The 14,572-nt window shown below is 38.3% G+C and overlaps 1 protein-coding gene and 1 pseudogene across 1 annotated transcript in view; both read left to right on the top strand.

Annotated features, from left to right (window-relative positions):
• STK3 (serine/threonine kinase 3) overlaps window positions 1-14,572 on the top strand; it is a 314,477-nt gene that overhangs the window by 92,772 nt on the left and 207,133 nt on the right. The window contains exons 5-6 of the mRNA XM_059994967.1: window positions 4,788-4,952; window positions 5,471-5,638. Coding sequence (XP_059850950.1) covers window positions 4,788-4,952; window positions 5,471-5,638 — 333 coding nt within the window. The remainder of the gene's footprint in view (window positions 1-4,787; window positions 4,953-5,470; window positions 5,639-14,572) is intronic.
• On the top strand, window positions 10,337-12,513 carry LOC132413382 (cell division cycle-associated protein 3 pseudogene; annotated as a pseudogene).

The raw sequence follows: 14,572 nt of genomic DNA, 5'->3' as shown, positions 1-14,572 counted from the left end.
TATAGACTATCCCACTACTATAGAGTCAGAAGACACGTGGGCTTGCCCCTTAAGTAGTTGTGTTTGACAGACCACTCAATTTCTCCCTCATCTATAGAAAGGGACGATAAAGTGTTTGTTTATTTAATTGTGTGAAATGCACATAAAATACTCTATAACTTTAAAGTAATATAAAAATTTAAGTCAACATTATATTTCTGTGTTCTAGAAAATACTTGTTTACTTGTTTATTATTGTTTAAAATGATTTTATTGAGGGATAGAAACCTTTCATTTTGTAGTTGAAGTTAAAAGGCTTAAAGTGCAGGTACATTTCAGCCTTAATATTCAGATGGATTGTTAAAATAATACTGTACACAAATAATTTTAAATTAAGACTTATCCATGTACTGGTATGAATGATTGGATATTGCATCATGTTTTTTGATTAGGGGAAGATATGAAATGACCCCCTGAAGTAGGAGGAGAAAAGCATAATGGGAGAGAGGCTTTAGAAACTTTACACGTTTGCTTCAGATCAGTCCTCTCTACCTTTAATAATTCAGGACCAAATACAGGCTGTGGCCTTAGGTATTCTTGTAAGCTTTGTAAAAACTAGGACAGTTAGTTTCTTCACCACTGTATACCCAGCACCTTTAACAGGATTTACACGAGAGAGCCAGTGAAGTAGATACTTGTTGAAAGAATAAAAATGGATGTCCAAATTAGTGTGAATTTATTATTTATTATAGTCTTTTGTTAAGAAAAGACTATGAAGTCTTTTTTTTTTTTTTTTTTTGCGGTACGCGGGACTCTTACTGCTGTGGCCTCTCCCGTTGCCGGAGCACAGGCTCCGGATGCGCAGGCTCAGCGGCCATGGCCCACGGGCCCAGCCGCTCTGCGGCATGTGGGATCCTCCTGGACCGGGGCACGAACCCGTGTCCCCCTGCATCGGCAGGCGGACTCTCAACCACTGCACCACCAGGGAAGCCCGACTATGAAGATCTTTTGTTAATTTGTTATAAAATCATAGAGTTGGAATGAACTTTTGAAGTCTTCTAGCATTCAGTGCTTTACAGCAATGACATCAGGTAGATCCTGAGACCTTGAAGTATAGTAAGTCAATTTAATTCTGAACTTTCTCTAATGTAGCTCTGAAATATAGGGTACAGGAGCAGAGACAACAAATCAAGGAGTTAATGAAGGATTAGTTACTTATTGGTTGGAAATAGTGAAATGCTAAGAGGATAAAAATTGAGGTCTAGGTAACTGAAAAGGTCAGCATTGAAGTAACTAAACACGACACAGTTTTTTGGACTGGTACTGCTTTTGTAACACCCCGAGCTCTTTAATCTTTATCCAGGAATGTGGAATAGGGAGAGGGGAGAGAACCCAGGTCCATATGACAGCACCACCACCTTGCATACCTCTGCAGTGGTGTGGTGTGGTGGCCCTCAGCAGCACTCCTGCCTCCACTCCCCCACCGTGGCTGCAAACCACTAATTAAAAAAACTGGGAACATCAGTTGTGAATTTCTCTTTTCTTTTAGTAACTACAAGTCTGTACCCATTCATTAATTATTTATTGAGTGCTAACTGTATGCCAGGCATGGTTCCAAGCATTGTGGATACCTTGGTGAACCAAAGATCTCTGCTCTTGTGGACCCTTTTCTTAGTGCACTGCTGTTCAGTACAAACATAACACGAGCCACATATGTAATTCTAAACTTTCTAGCATCCACATTTAAAAAAAAAGTAATAGATGAAGTTAATTTTAATAATGTATTAAATATATTAATATGTAATATTAATGTTATAACATCTAATAATATTTTATTAATATCAATAGCTTATATTAAACATTAACAGATTTTAAATAAAATAATATAATTAATATATACATATCATGTAAAAGTGTAAGCAGTATGTAAGTTATTAATGAGATACCTTACATTCTCTTTTGGTACTAGGCCTTGAACTTTGGTGTATATTTTACATTTATAGCATATCTCAGTTTGGGTTAGCTATGTTTCAAATGCTGGGGAGCTACTGTATTGGATAGTGCAGCTTCAGAACATACCGCTTGCTGTCTGTGGACCATGAAGTCAGACCATCTGGTCTGAGGTAGAGAATCAGTTCCTGGAAGTATTAGAATTTTCAATTAATCCAGACTCTTTACCCATGACCTGCAAAGCTTTGCATGATCTGTACAATACTTTATGACAATATATATTGGTGTTGTATTTAAAGGTAAACCACCTGGCAATTTGCTTAGAAATTTTAACATGATAAGGGTTTTTTTTTTAATTGAGGTGAAACTCATATAACAGATTTACCATTTTAAAGTGAAAAATTCCTTGGCATTAGTGCATTCACAATGTTGTGTAATTACTACCTCTGTCTAGTTCCAAAATATTTTCATCAACCCCTATTCATTAAGCAGTTTCTCCCCATTCCCCCTCTTCCCCTAGCTCCTGGCAAGTACCAGTTTGCTTTCTTTCTCTATGGATTTACCTATTCTAAATATTTCATATAAATGGAATCATACAATATGTGCCCTTTTGTGCCCAGCTTAATGTTTTTGAGGTCCATCCACATGCCCATACTTTATTCCTTTTCATGACTGAATAATATTCCATTCCATTGTATGTGTATACCATAATTTGTTTATCTATTCATCTGTTCATAGATATTTGGGTTGTTTCAACATTTTGGCCATTGTGAGTAGTACTATGAACATTCATGTACGTATTTGTTTGAGTACCAGTTTTCAATTCTTTTGAGTATTTACCTAGGAATGGGATTGCTGGGTCATATGGTAATTCTGTGGTTAACTTTCTTAAAAAAACTTTCCAAGGAACTTAAATATTGTTTTCCACAATGGTTGCACCAGAAATGCATGAGAATGTCAATTTTTTCACATTCTTGCCAGCACTTGTTACTTTCTATTTTTTTTAATTTTATTATAGCCATCCTAGTGGGTGTAAAGTGGTACCTTATTGTGGCTTTGATTTGCATTCCCTAATGACCAATGATGATGATGTTGAACATCTGTCTTTTTATGTGTGACCATTTGTATATCTTCTCTGGAGAAATGTCTATTCAAGTCTTTTGCCATTGGGATTGTTTGCCTTTTCTTGGTTGAGTTAGAAGAGTTCTTTATATATTCTGGATTCCAGACTCTTATCAGATACATGCTTTGCAAATACTTTCTCCCATTCTGTGGGTTGTCTTTTCACTTTCTTCATAATGGCCTTTAATGCACAAAAGTTTTTAATTTTGATAAAGTTCAGTTTTATCTGTATTTTTCTCTTGTTGCTCGTGCTTTTGATGCTGTATCTAATGATACATTGCCCAACCCAAGGTTGTGGAGTTTTACCCTTATGTTTTCTTCTAAGACTTTTGTGGTTTTAACTCATATTTAGGTTGTTGATCCATTTTGAGTAAATTTTTGTATATGGTGTGAGGTAGGAGCCCAACTTCAGTTTTTTTTACATGTGAATATCCAGTTGTTCACCCAAGTTATTTCTTGACATGAACCACTGCGGGATTGGTGGTGGTGGAAGCAAGCTTCTTCCAGTAGTTATTTTCACATTTTACATAGTCTTCATATTTTTATATTTTCAATTTTTACTGTATCTTCCTGTTATCCCACTGTGTGGGGGGCATTTGAATTCTTTCTGAGTTTCTTTTTTTTTTCCCTTTCTCTCTCTCTCATATAGAGCAATGTCCTCTATCTCTGTATAAATTGAGATTCTTTCCTTTCTCTCAACTTATTTCTTTGGGTTATGCTTATAGTGGTTATGCTTATAGTGTGAAGTAGGTTTTATTATCCTGAGCTATTGATATTACTTGATGTATTTAAAAACTAAGAGGATATTTTTGATAAAAATAGGGACTTTCACAGGTTGCACTTGAATAAGGTTTGTCAAGAGAGGCATGGTGGTTAAAAACATAGATTATGATTAAAGGGGACTCACATCTTGGTTCAATCTTACTTGTGTGTGACCAGAAGGAAGTTACTGAACATGTGTAATAACTTCATTTGTCAAATGGTGATAATAATAGTATTTACCTTATAGGGTTGTTATAAGGATAAATGAGATAATGCATGCAAAACTCGTAGCACAATGCCTGGTACAGATAGCACTGCCTCCACTGCGACAACTACTAAGAATCTTTTTTCCCTCCTCTCTCGTCCTTGGCCTTCTTTTCTCCTCCCTCCTCCCTTTTCCTTCCCCTGACAGCCTTTGTTCGTGTTCCCATTTTCCTAGTCTTTCTCTGACATTTCCATTTTTGAGTTCTCATTATTAGGGTCAGAAATCTAGGACCTGGGTGGATCAGGAGTGAGCTGGCTGGAAGGAGGAGGAGTGGTATTGGTGTGAACACTTCATGCAGGAGACTCTTGGCAATCCACCCTTTCTCATTTCCTCTCTTTTATGTAACACTGTTGGTTTCCATTTTCATCAGTAATTGGAGGCACCACAGGGAAGGGTGTCTGAATTTACTTTTTCAGGACAGATAGCTGCAATATTGCCATCTCAGTGTTAGGTGATATAGGGAATAGTGATTTCTTAGGGTCATGTTGTTTCTTGAGATATGTTATATGTTAGGAATGACATTGATAATTTTAAAGAAAGGAGAAATTGAATGATGACATTTCTTTCATCAGAAGTTCTCAGTACTTTACCTTTTAGCCTTTTCCTAGAGGCTAATGGTCTTTAGAAAGAAGTGCTTGTTAACAGTGCTCTCTTGTAAGTGTTTATCTAACATGGCATTTCAATTGAGTTTTTAAAATATTTCTTTCCAGTTAACAGAAGATGAAATTGCAACTATTCTTAAATCTACTTTGAAAGGACTAGAATATTTACACTTTATGAGAAAAATACACAGAGATATAAAAGCTGGAAATATTCTCCTCAATACAGAAGGACATGCAAAATTGGCGGATTTTGGAGTTGCTGGTCAGTTAACAGTAAGTGTAATACTTTTCGAAACACTTTTGGTTTATATGTCCAGGTTTGAGTATGACTAAACTTTGATAATATATTTTGGGGGTTATGGAAAGAAATGCGTAACTCCATTATTATCAGGGAGAAGGAGCCATTATTTACATATTATTTATTACTTTTATTTACAATTTAAGAGACATTGAATGAATATGAAAATATATATTGTCATCAAAATGCTTAAATATTCAGAAAGGAAAGCTACATTTGTTCATTTCTGTAGCTTTTATTGTTATAGTACTATCTTTAATGACTGTCTTTAATGAAGGTAGTGGAGATAAGTTACTTGTGGACTCTTGGTTTTTTCAGAATTCAAAGTTTCTAAGTATGTCATGTCACAACTAGTTGAAATTTTAGGAAAATAGTTTCAGATATAACCTGTAGTATTTGAGGCTTTCAGATATGTAGTTTAAAGAATATGTTGGCAAATACATTTCCTTAGTGTTTTTGTAGTAATATTTATGTCTGTGTAATGCTTTTGCAGGATACAATGGCAAAACGCAATACTGTGATAGGAACTCCATTTTGGATGGCTCCTGAGGTAATTCAAGAAATAGGCTATAACTGTGTGGCTGACATCTGGTCCCTTGGCATTACTTCTATAGAAATGGCGGAAGGAAAACCTCCTTATGCTGATATACATCCAATGAGGGTAAGAAAATGTCAGTGTTAAAAGTGTTGACGTTTTGTAATGTCAGTGTAAATAAATATAGAGTAAAAAAGGTCATTTGAATTTGGGTTCTGTGCAAAAAATAGTAAAATTATCTGTCAGGGTTAGTGACTGTTTGTTAACTTATTTCCTGCCTCGTAACCTTATTTGGGGGAAAAGAAGTGAAGTCTGTATTTCTCTCTACGGTCGCTGTTTTTCTCCCCCAAAAGTATACCTGTTAAATTTCCCCATAATTTTAATAGAAGAAAGGATTGGTAAACCCCACTACATTATTCAGTTCATCGTATTCTGAATGTAGTAGTGGGAGGCTTGGAAGAAATCGCTTCTTTTCTACCCACCCTGCATATTGTACCTTTTTGTGTTTTTGTTTCTCCGTTTTTCCTTCTCTGGTCTGGCTAATGTTAAAAAAAAAAAAATCCTGATTTCTAATATTGCTATGTGTAGGTGAATTAAGCATATTTTTTTAGTGCTTAGTGAGAAAATGGAATTCCTTTTTTGAACGTTATTATATGCTTCTATGAACTCCTTTTCTAGGATAAATTTTAGAGTTTTAAATGCATACCTTGCATATTCAAGTCTAATTGCCAATGCTTTATGGTTTGTGATGATGATAGTTTTAAAATTTATTAGTATGTGAATCTCAATTCATTATAGATAAGTACATTTATCTTTGTAAACTTATTGCCCTCTAGTGGCTGTATTCAATTCAAGAAGAAAGGATATAGGAATGAAGGGAGAAAAGAGGTGGGGGAGAGAGAGAGAGTATGTGTGTGTGTGAAGAAGAGAAGAGAAGATGGTTTCAGGGTGATTGGAGAAATGTGTGAAGTAAACGGATGGGAGGAAAAAGAATGCAACATTTTAGAATATTTGAAGAAGAATAAATTAGAATTATATCTGATATTACAGTGCTATTGTGGATTGAATTTCAAGTGTAGGTAATAGCGTACTATACTGAAATATTTAAAAATCTGCCTGCCACTTAAAGATAATTCATTGAGGAATATAATTGTATATAATAGAGTATGTATCATCTTCCTTGTACATACAAATTCCTCTTGCTAAAGTGAAACATAAAAATAGCATTAATTGTTTGTTTGAAAATACTAAAATGAAATATAACAAGGTCAGCATAAAATCAACAACACAAATTCTCATTTCTTTTCTAATTAGTAAATATCTTTTGTACTTTTAGTTAGAATGTTTTTAGGGGGATCCTCAAACTAGATGTGTTTGAGTTTGAGTTAGTGAGGTTAGCTAAACTATCCAAGACAGCCTGAGGACAGCCCAGGACTCAGATTATTACTGTTCTGCTTCCTCCAGTATAAATCTCATTTTTTTCCAGCCAAATAGTTCCACATACTAAGTTTGACCATGTGGTAGTCTCTCTAGCAGGTAGTAAAGGATTTAAAAAGTAAAACACACTCAGAATAGCTTCCCTCATTGCAAATTACATGACACTACTCTTTTACAACCAAGTATGCTCCTAATCCAACATGATTTCTTAAAAAAAAAAAAAAAGACATACAAAAGAAAATATATATCCATGTCTAAGAATTGAAAACTGAGTCAACCATTTTTTTAATTAAAAAAAATAAAAAAGAATCCAGGACCTCCTTCCTGCCCAGTTAATAGTAAAATCAACTTGAGAAATTCTGGAAGCCTTGGCTTGGTTAGGGGTGCCAGTTAAGTAATACCCATACACGGCATCCTTACACATCTTCCATCTCCCAGTTCCTACTGTATGTGACTGGGTGGACACCTGGCCCATCTTAGTGTGTGTGCATGCCACTGCCTATTGGAAGATCACTCACAAGCATTTAACATGGGGGGCAGAGGACAGGTATCTTCATTTTGTCTGGGAGTGGACAAAGGGATATGGGTGTGTTAATTCACAGAATTAAAATGTCTTGATGGGAATGTCTTGGATGACGACTTCTCTTGTAAAGCTTAATACAGCAGGGTGCAGCCTTTCTTTGTGGTCTGATGTCTTGGTGTCCCTGTCGGGGTGCAATGCCATATCCTGGAGACACTGGCCAGGAGCATGCGCCAGCCATACTCCTGCCCTGACCTGATGGGGGGCTTCAGCACTTCGCCCTCTGACATCGTATGGCTAGAAATCGCGACTTAGGGGTGAAGCCCAGGATCCCCTTTTTCTCCCGCTTTACATAGTTAAATGTTGGCTTGAATGACATGTTCTGTGCTCATGAAGTCTACTTTCTTTTCATTTTATCTTTTTACCCCCTATGGTAATTTCCTAGGGTTGTCGTAACAAATTACCACAAATTTGGTGGCTTAAAACAATAGAAATTTATTCTCTTACAATTCTGGAGGCCGGAAGTTTGAAAAGAAGGTGTTGACAAGGCAGCACTCCTTCCAGAGGCTCTAAAGGAGACTCCATGTTTTGCCTCTTCCAGCTTTTGGTGGCTGGCTGCCAGAAATCCTTGGCATTCCTTGGATTGTAGCTGCATCACTTCAGTCTCTGCCTGCATCTTCACATTAACCTTCTCCTCTATGTGTCTGTGTATTTTCCTCTTCTGTCTGTCTCAAATTTCCCTCTGCCTTTCTCTCAAAAGGACACTCGTCACTGGATTTAGGGCCCACTCCAATAATCCAGGATGATCTCTTCCTGCAAAGATTTTTTTTTATTTCAAATGAGGTCCCATTCAAAGGTTCTGGGGATTAGGATGTAGACATATCTTTTGGGGGCTGCTTTTCAACCCACTATATCCTCTATAATCTGTTCTCTTTTTTCAAATTGTATATTGTTTAAGATCAGTAATGACTAATTTCAGGACGTATCTCCTTGTCTTTCTTTAACCAACTTTTTTTTTTATTGTGGTAAAATACACATAACATAAAATATACCATTTTAACCTTTTTTTTTTTTTTTTTTTTTTTGTGGTACGCGGGCCTCTCACTGTTGTGGCCTCTCCTGTTGTGGAGTACAGGCTCCGGACGCGCAGGCTCAGCAGCCATGGCTCACGGGCCCAGCCGTTCCGCGGCATGTGGGATCTTCCCGGACCGGGGCACAAACCCGTGTCCCCTGCATCGGCAGGCGGACTCTCAACCACTGCGCCACCAGGGAAGCTCTAACCATTTTTAAGTATACAATTCAGTGGCATTAAGTACATTCACATCACACTGTCTACTACAGAAATTTTTATCATCCCAAACTAAAACTCTGTATACATTAAACAATAACTCTTCATTATCTCCTTCCCCCAGCACCTCATAACCACAGTTCTACTTTCTGTCTCTATGAATTTGACTATTCTAAGCATCTCAGATAAGTAGAATCATACAATATTTGTTCTTTTATGTCTGGCTTCTTTCACTTAGTATAATGTTTTCAAGGTTCATTCATTGTTGTAGCCTATATCAGAATTCATTCTTTTTTTTAAGGTTGAATGATATTCCACTGTATGTATGTACCACATTTTGTTTAACCGTTCATCTGTATGTGAACACTTGGGTTGCTCCCACCTTTTGATTGTTGTGACTAATGCTACTATGAGCATGGGTGGACATTTATCTCTGTGAGAGTCTGCTTTCAATTCTGTGGGTATATACCTAGAGCTGGGATTGCTGGATCATGTGGTAATTTTATGGTTAAGTTTTTGAGGAACCTGCATACTATTTTTTGTAGCATTGTGCTATTTTACATTCCCACCAGCAATGCACAGGGATTCCACTTTCTCCACATTCTTGCCAATACTTATTTTCTGTCTTCTGATAATAGCCATCCTAATGGAAGTGAAGTGTTATCTCATGGTTTTGATTTCCATTTCCCTAATAACTAGTGATGTTGAGCATCTTTTCATGTACTTATTGTCCATTTGTATATCTTTCTTGGAGGAATGTCTATTCAGGTTATTTGCCCATTTTTAAATTGGGTTGTTTTTGTTGTTATTGAGTTTCTGGTCTCATTTTAATTGACTTTTCTCTAGTTTTGGTCTGCCTTTCAGCCAACATTTGCTGGCTGAAGTCTCCTAGCCCTTTGACTTTTTACTGCCTCTGCTTATTGTTCTTCCAGCCATCCCCTGTCAGTTTTTGTACCCCAATTCTAATACTCAGTCTATAAGTGCCTTTATAATTCTTCCTTTGTAATCAACCCATTGGGAGGTCTTTGAGTTAAAATGGATTTCAGACTTGCTAGTCTACAAGTAGAGAATTGCTTATTTGTATTTAATTATTAAATTACTTTGCTTCGTGCAATAGATGTGTGCTGGAGAATTTGTGTAAATATTTAATAGTTGTAAATTGGCATTTAAATTTTTTTGGACATTATTTTTTAAAAATAATTTTTAATGATTCCTTCAGTGATGAGTATAACACTCTTGAAACTTACCTGCCATGTAATTGTGTATATTTTTATGACGGGACATATCCATTTTAGCAGTAATACAAAATTTAATCATTAAAATATTTTTGATTTAGTATTAACGTTAAAATAAGAGAAATGCATATTCTAATGTGGAGGCAAGAAGTCAACCTTTGGACCAGTTGGAGAATATATCTGCTATCCTACATTGGTTATTTTGTGTTAGAGAAACTCAATGTCACCTAAATATGGATGTTTGATTTTTAAAGACAAGTACCCTCGCATTTTCTTCTTATATTCTTTTACTTCTGTTCCCCTTTTCTTTATTTCCTTCTCCACATATTTAGGGCACATTTATCATGTCCCAGTCAGACTTTGAGGATGTAGTGGTAAGCAGAGCAAGTATGTTTCCTGTTCTCTTGGAACTTCCATTCCAGTGACAACTAGCATTCTAATGATAGAATTATTTAGCTTTCCGTGTGTGTGTGTGTGTGTGTGTGTGTGTGTGTGTGTGTGTGTGTGTGTAGAGGGTGTGCATATATATTCAGTTGTTTAGAATGTAAGACCGTAACTGTATCAACTTTTATTCAAGTATAGGTATGTATGTATATTACAAATTATAAAGGATCATACACCTATATGATTTTTATTATTTTGGCATTACATACATTACTTGTTTTTCTCCTTTGAACTTATCCTCATCTTCCCTTTTTCCCCTCTCCCCACTGCTGCCTTTACTTCCTTTGACTGTTCCCTGTTGCCTAACAGTGTGTGTACATGAATGCTCACACAATCCCTTTCATACTTTTTTTTTTTTTTTTTTTTTTTGCGGTATGCGGGCCTCTCACTGTTGTGGCCTCTCCCGTTGCGGAGCACAGGCTCCAGACGCGCAGGCTCAGCGGCCATGGCTCACGGGCCTAGCCGCTCCGCGGCATGTGGGATCTTCCTGGACCGGGTCACGAACCCGCATCCCCTGCATCGGCAGGCAGACTGTCAACCACTGCACCACCAGGGAAGCCCTCCCTTTCATACTTCTACTTTTCTTTCTTTTCATACTGCCTCTCTTCCTCCCTATCTGTTCCCTGTATTTTTCTGCCTGATTATTTTAAGTGATACCTTGATTCTACTAACTATACTTTCAGATCAGAAATAGCCAAGGATCCACAGGAGTGGGCAAATTGGATCATTGGAGAATTTCAGTATTACTTCCAGGACATGTGGTTTTTCACTCTATTTGAAAGTTAGAGTTGTTCTGCCCTGTGGTTCTAATACATATGGGAGTACAAGGCATTCCAGCCCCAAAATTGAGGATTAAGGTTTATTACAGTGACAGTTTCAACATATTTCTGTCTAGTCAGAGTTATTATTCTTAAAGAGATGAATAAGCAAGGAAAACAGAATAAACAGATCTCAGCTTCTCTTGGTTGAGTCTGCTGAGGTCACCCCGTGGGTTTCACAGGGAAGACAAATTCCCACTGTTAATTTATATTCAGACCTTGCCATTGGTGTTGCCAAGTCCTCTGTAAACATGCTTAGTTTGGTAACTACTGAGGAAGCAATCATCATTTTCTCACTGACATACTAATTATGTGAATATGAATTGTAGTGTTGGAGACATATTTCCATTAAGTATTGCTTAGATAAAGAAGTATACTAGGAGGATTGAGCTGCTTTGTACCCAAAGGTGGAATTGGGGCCGGCATCCCCTCCTTGCCTGGGCTGAGCCCTGCCCCGTCCTATTTCTCCTGGTTGAGGTGAGCTCAGCCAAGAGCGTCCCAGTCATTCCAGTGCAGCCCGCTGCACAGCAAGCTTCTACCTCGAGTTTCAGACCCACGTTCACCCAGTGCTGGTGTCCTGTGCACTCCCATCAAGGTAGCGAGCTCTCCACAGCCAAACCTGCCAGCAGCGGAGCAGCTGGAGGGTCCTAAGCAGGCCCAGGACTCAGATCCCCGTTCTCCTACCCTTGGCATTGCACGGACACCTATGAAGACCAGTGGAAAGCCCCCAAGCCCACTGGTGAAACAGCTGAGTGACGTATTTGAGACTGAAGACCCCAGATTAAGTCTTCCCTCAGAACCTATTCTGCCCCTAGAGACACCTTCATCTTCTCAACTGGACTTGCCTCTGGGCACCCAGTTTTCCCTTGAGGATCAGACTGATACTCCCTTCCAAGCAGGTGTTTTCCAAGGAGGAAACAGGACATCCCTCAGAGACCCCTACAGCCAGCCAGCGCTTGGACAAGCCCTTGAGAGACCCCGACACTCCTTGATCTTCAGGTTCTAAGCGCAGCAGACAGAAACCAAACAACAAAGTGCTAGGGAGATCTTCTCTCACCATCCTGTAGGGTGACAACTCCCCTGGGACTCTGACACCACGACAGGGTAAGCGGCCTTCTGCCCTGAGTGAAAACGTGAGGCAACTAAAGCAGGGACCGTTCTGGGAACTGCACGACTTCTGAAAAATGGAGGACGAGCATGGGAGCAAGGCCAGGGCCATGGCAAGGAAAATCGGCACTTCGCTTTGGTAGAGAACTAGGCTGTGCATGGGCCCAGCACCGGACTCACCACCAGGGGCCTAGTGACGTTCTGTGTCCTCTCACCCCTTCTTTCCCTGGGAGACTGGAAAGGCTTATTTTCTTCAACTCCCCCTATACTACCAACTCTGGGACTGAGAGCTTCCTTAGCTTTCTTTGTGTCTTATGTGTTTCTGTATATTGTAGGAAGTGATTTAAAAAAAAAAAAAAGAGTTACACTAGACTCCATCTATTTAAGATTTTAATGTGGGATACTGACAAAGGCAGTATTTCTCTGTATATGTGTGGGAGCATTCACAGGAGACAATTTAAATTGATTTATTAATGATTGAAAGATGATTTACATTTCATACTTAAAAAATAATTATATTATTACATTGAATTTTTTTTTTTTATATACAGCAGGTTCTTATTAGTCATCCATTTTATACACATCAGTGTATACATGTCAATCCCAATCGCCCAGTTCATCTCACCACCACCCCCACCCACCTGCCGCTTCCCCCCTTGGTGTCCATATGTTTGTTCTCTACATCTGTGTCTCAATTTCTGCCCTGCAAACTGGTTCATCTGTACCATTTTTCTAGGTTCCACGTATATGCGTTAATATATGATATTTGTTTTTCTCTTTCTGACTTACTTCACTCTGTATGACAGTCTCTAGATTCATCCACGTCTCTACAAATGACCCAATTTCATTCTTTTTTATGGCTGAGTAATATTCCATTGTATATATGTACCACATCTTCTTTATCCATTCATCTATCGATGGGCATTTAGGTTGCTTCCGTGACCTGGCTGTTGTAAATAGTGCTGCAGTGAACATTGGGGTGCATGTGTCTTTTTGAATTATGGTTTTCTCTGGGTATATGCCCAGTAGTGGAATTGCTGGGTCATATGGTACTTCTATTTTTAGTTTTTTAAGGAACCTCCATACTGTTCTCCATCGTGGTTGTATCAATTTACATTCCCACCAACAGTGCAAGAGGGTTCCCTTTTCTCCACACCCTCTCCAGCATTTGTTGTTTGTAGATTTTCTGATGATGCCCATTCTAACTGGTGTGAGGTGCTACCTCATTGTAGTTTTGATTTGCATTTCTCTAATAATTAGTAATGTTGAGCAGCTTTTCATGTGCTTCTTGGCCATCTGTATGTCTTCTTTGGAGAAATGTCTATTTAGGTCTTCTGCCCAGTTTTGGACTGGGTTGTTTGTTTTTTTTAATATTCAGCTGCATGAGCTGTTTATATATTTTGGGGATTAATCCTTTGTCCATTGATTCGTTTGCAAATATTTTCTCCCATTCTGAGGGTTGTCTTTTCGTCTTCTTTATGGATTCCTTTGCTATGCAAGAGGTTTGAAGTTTCATTAGGTCTCATTTGTTTATTTTTATTTTTATTTCCATTACTCTAGGAGGTGGATCAAAAAAGACCTTGCTGTGATTTATGTCAAAGAGTTTTCTTCCTATGTTTTCCTCTAAGAGTTTTACAGTGTATAGCCTTACATTTAGGTCTCTAACCCATTTTGAGTTTGTTTTTGTGTATGGTGTTAGGGAGTGTTCTAATTTCATTCTTTTACATGTAGCTGTCCAGTTTTCCCAGCACCATTTATTGAAGAGACTGTCTTTGCTCCATTGTATATCCTTGTCTCCTTTGTCATAGATTAGGTATCCATAGGTGGGTGGCTTTATCTCTGGGCTTCCTATCTTGTTCCATTGATCTATAGTTCTTTTTTTATCCCAGTGCCATATTATCTTGACTACTGTAGCTTTGTAGTATAGTCTGAAGTCAGGGAGTCTGATTCCTCCAGCTCCGTTATTTTCCCTCAAGACTGCTTTGGCTATTCGGGGTCTTTTGTGTCTCCATACAGATTTTAAGATTTTTTTTTTTTGCAGTACGTGGGCCTCTCACTGTTATGGCCTCTCCCGTTGCAGAGCACAGGCTCTGGACGCAAGGCTCAGCGGCCATGGCTCACGGGCCTAGCTGCTCCGCGGCATGTGGGATCTTCCCAGACTGGGGCATGAACCCATGTCCCCTGCATTGGCAGGCGGACTCTCAACCACTG

This window comes from Delphinus delphis, chromosome 17 (genome assembly GCF_949987515.2).
Source record: "Delphinus delphis chromosome 17, mDelDel1.2, whole genome shotgun sequence".
NCBI classification, from domain to species: domain Eukaryota; kingdom Metazoa; phylum Chordata; class Mammalia; order Artiodactyla; family Delphinidae; genus Delphinus; species Delphinus delphis.
Note: the sequence above shows the minus strand (reverse complement) of the source record. Positions and strands in the feature narration are given on the sequence as shown.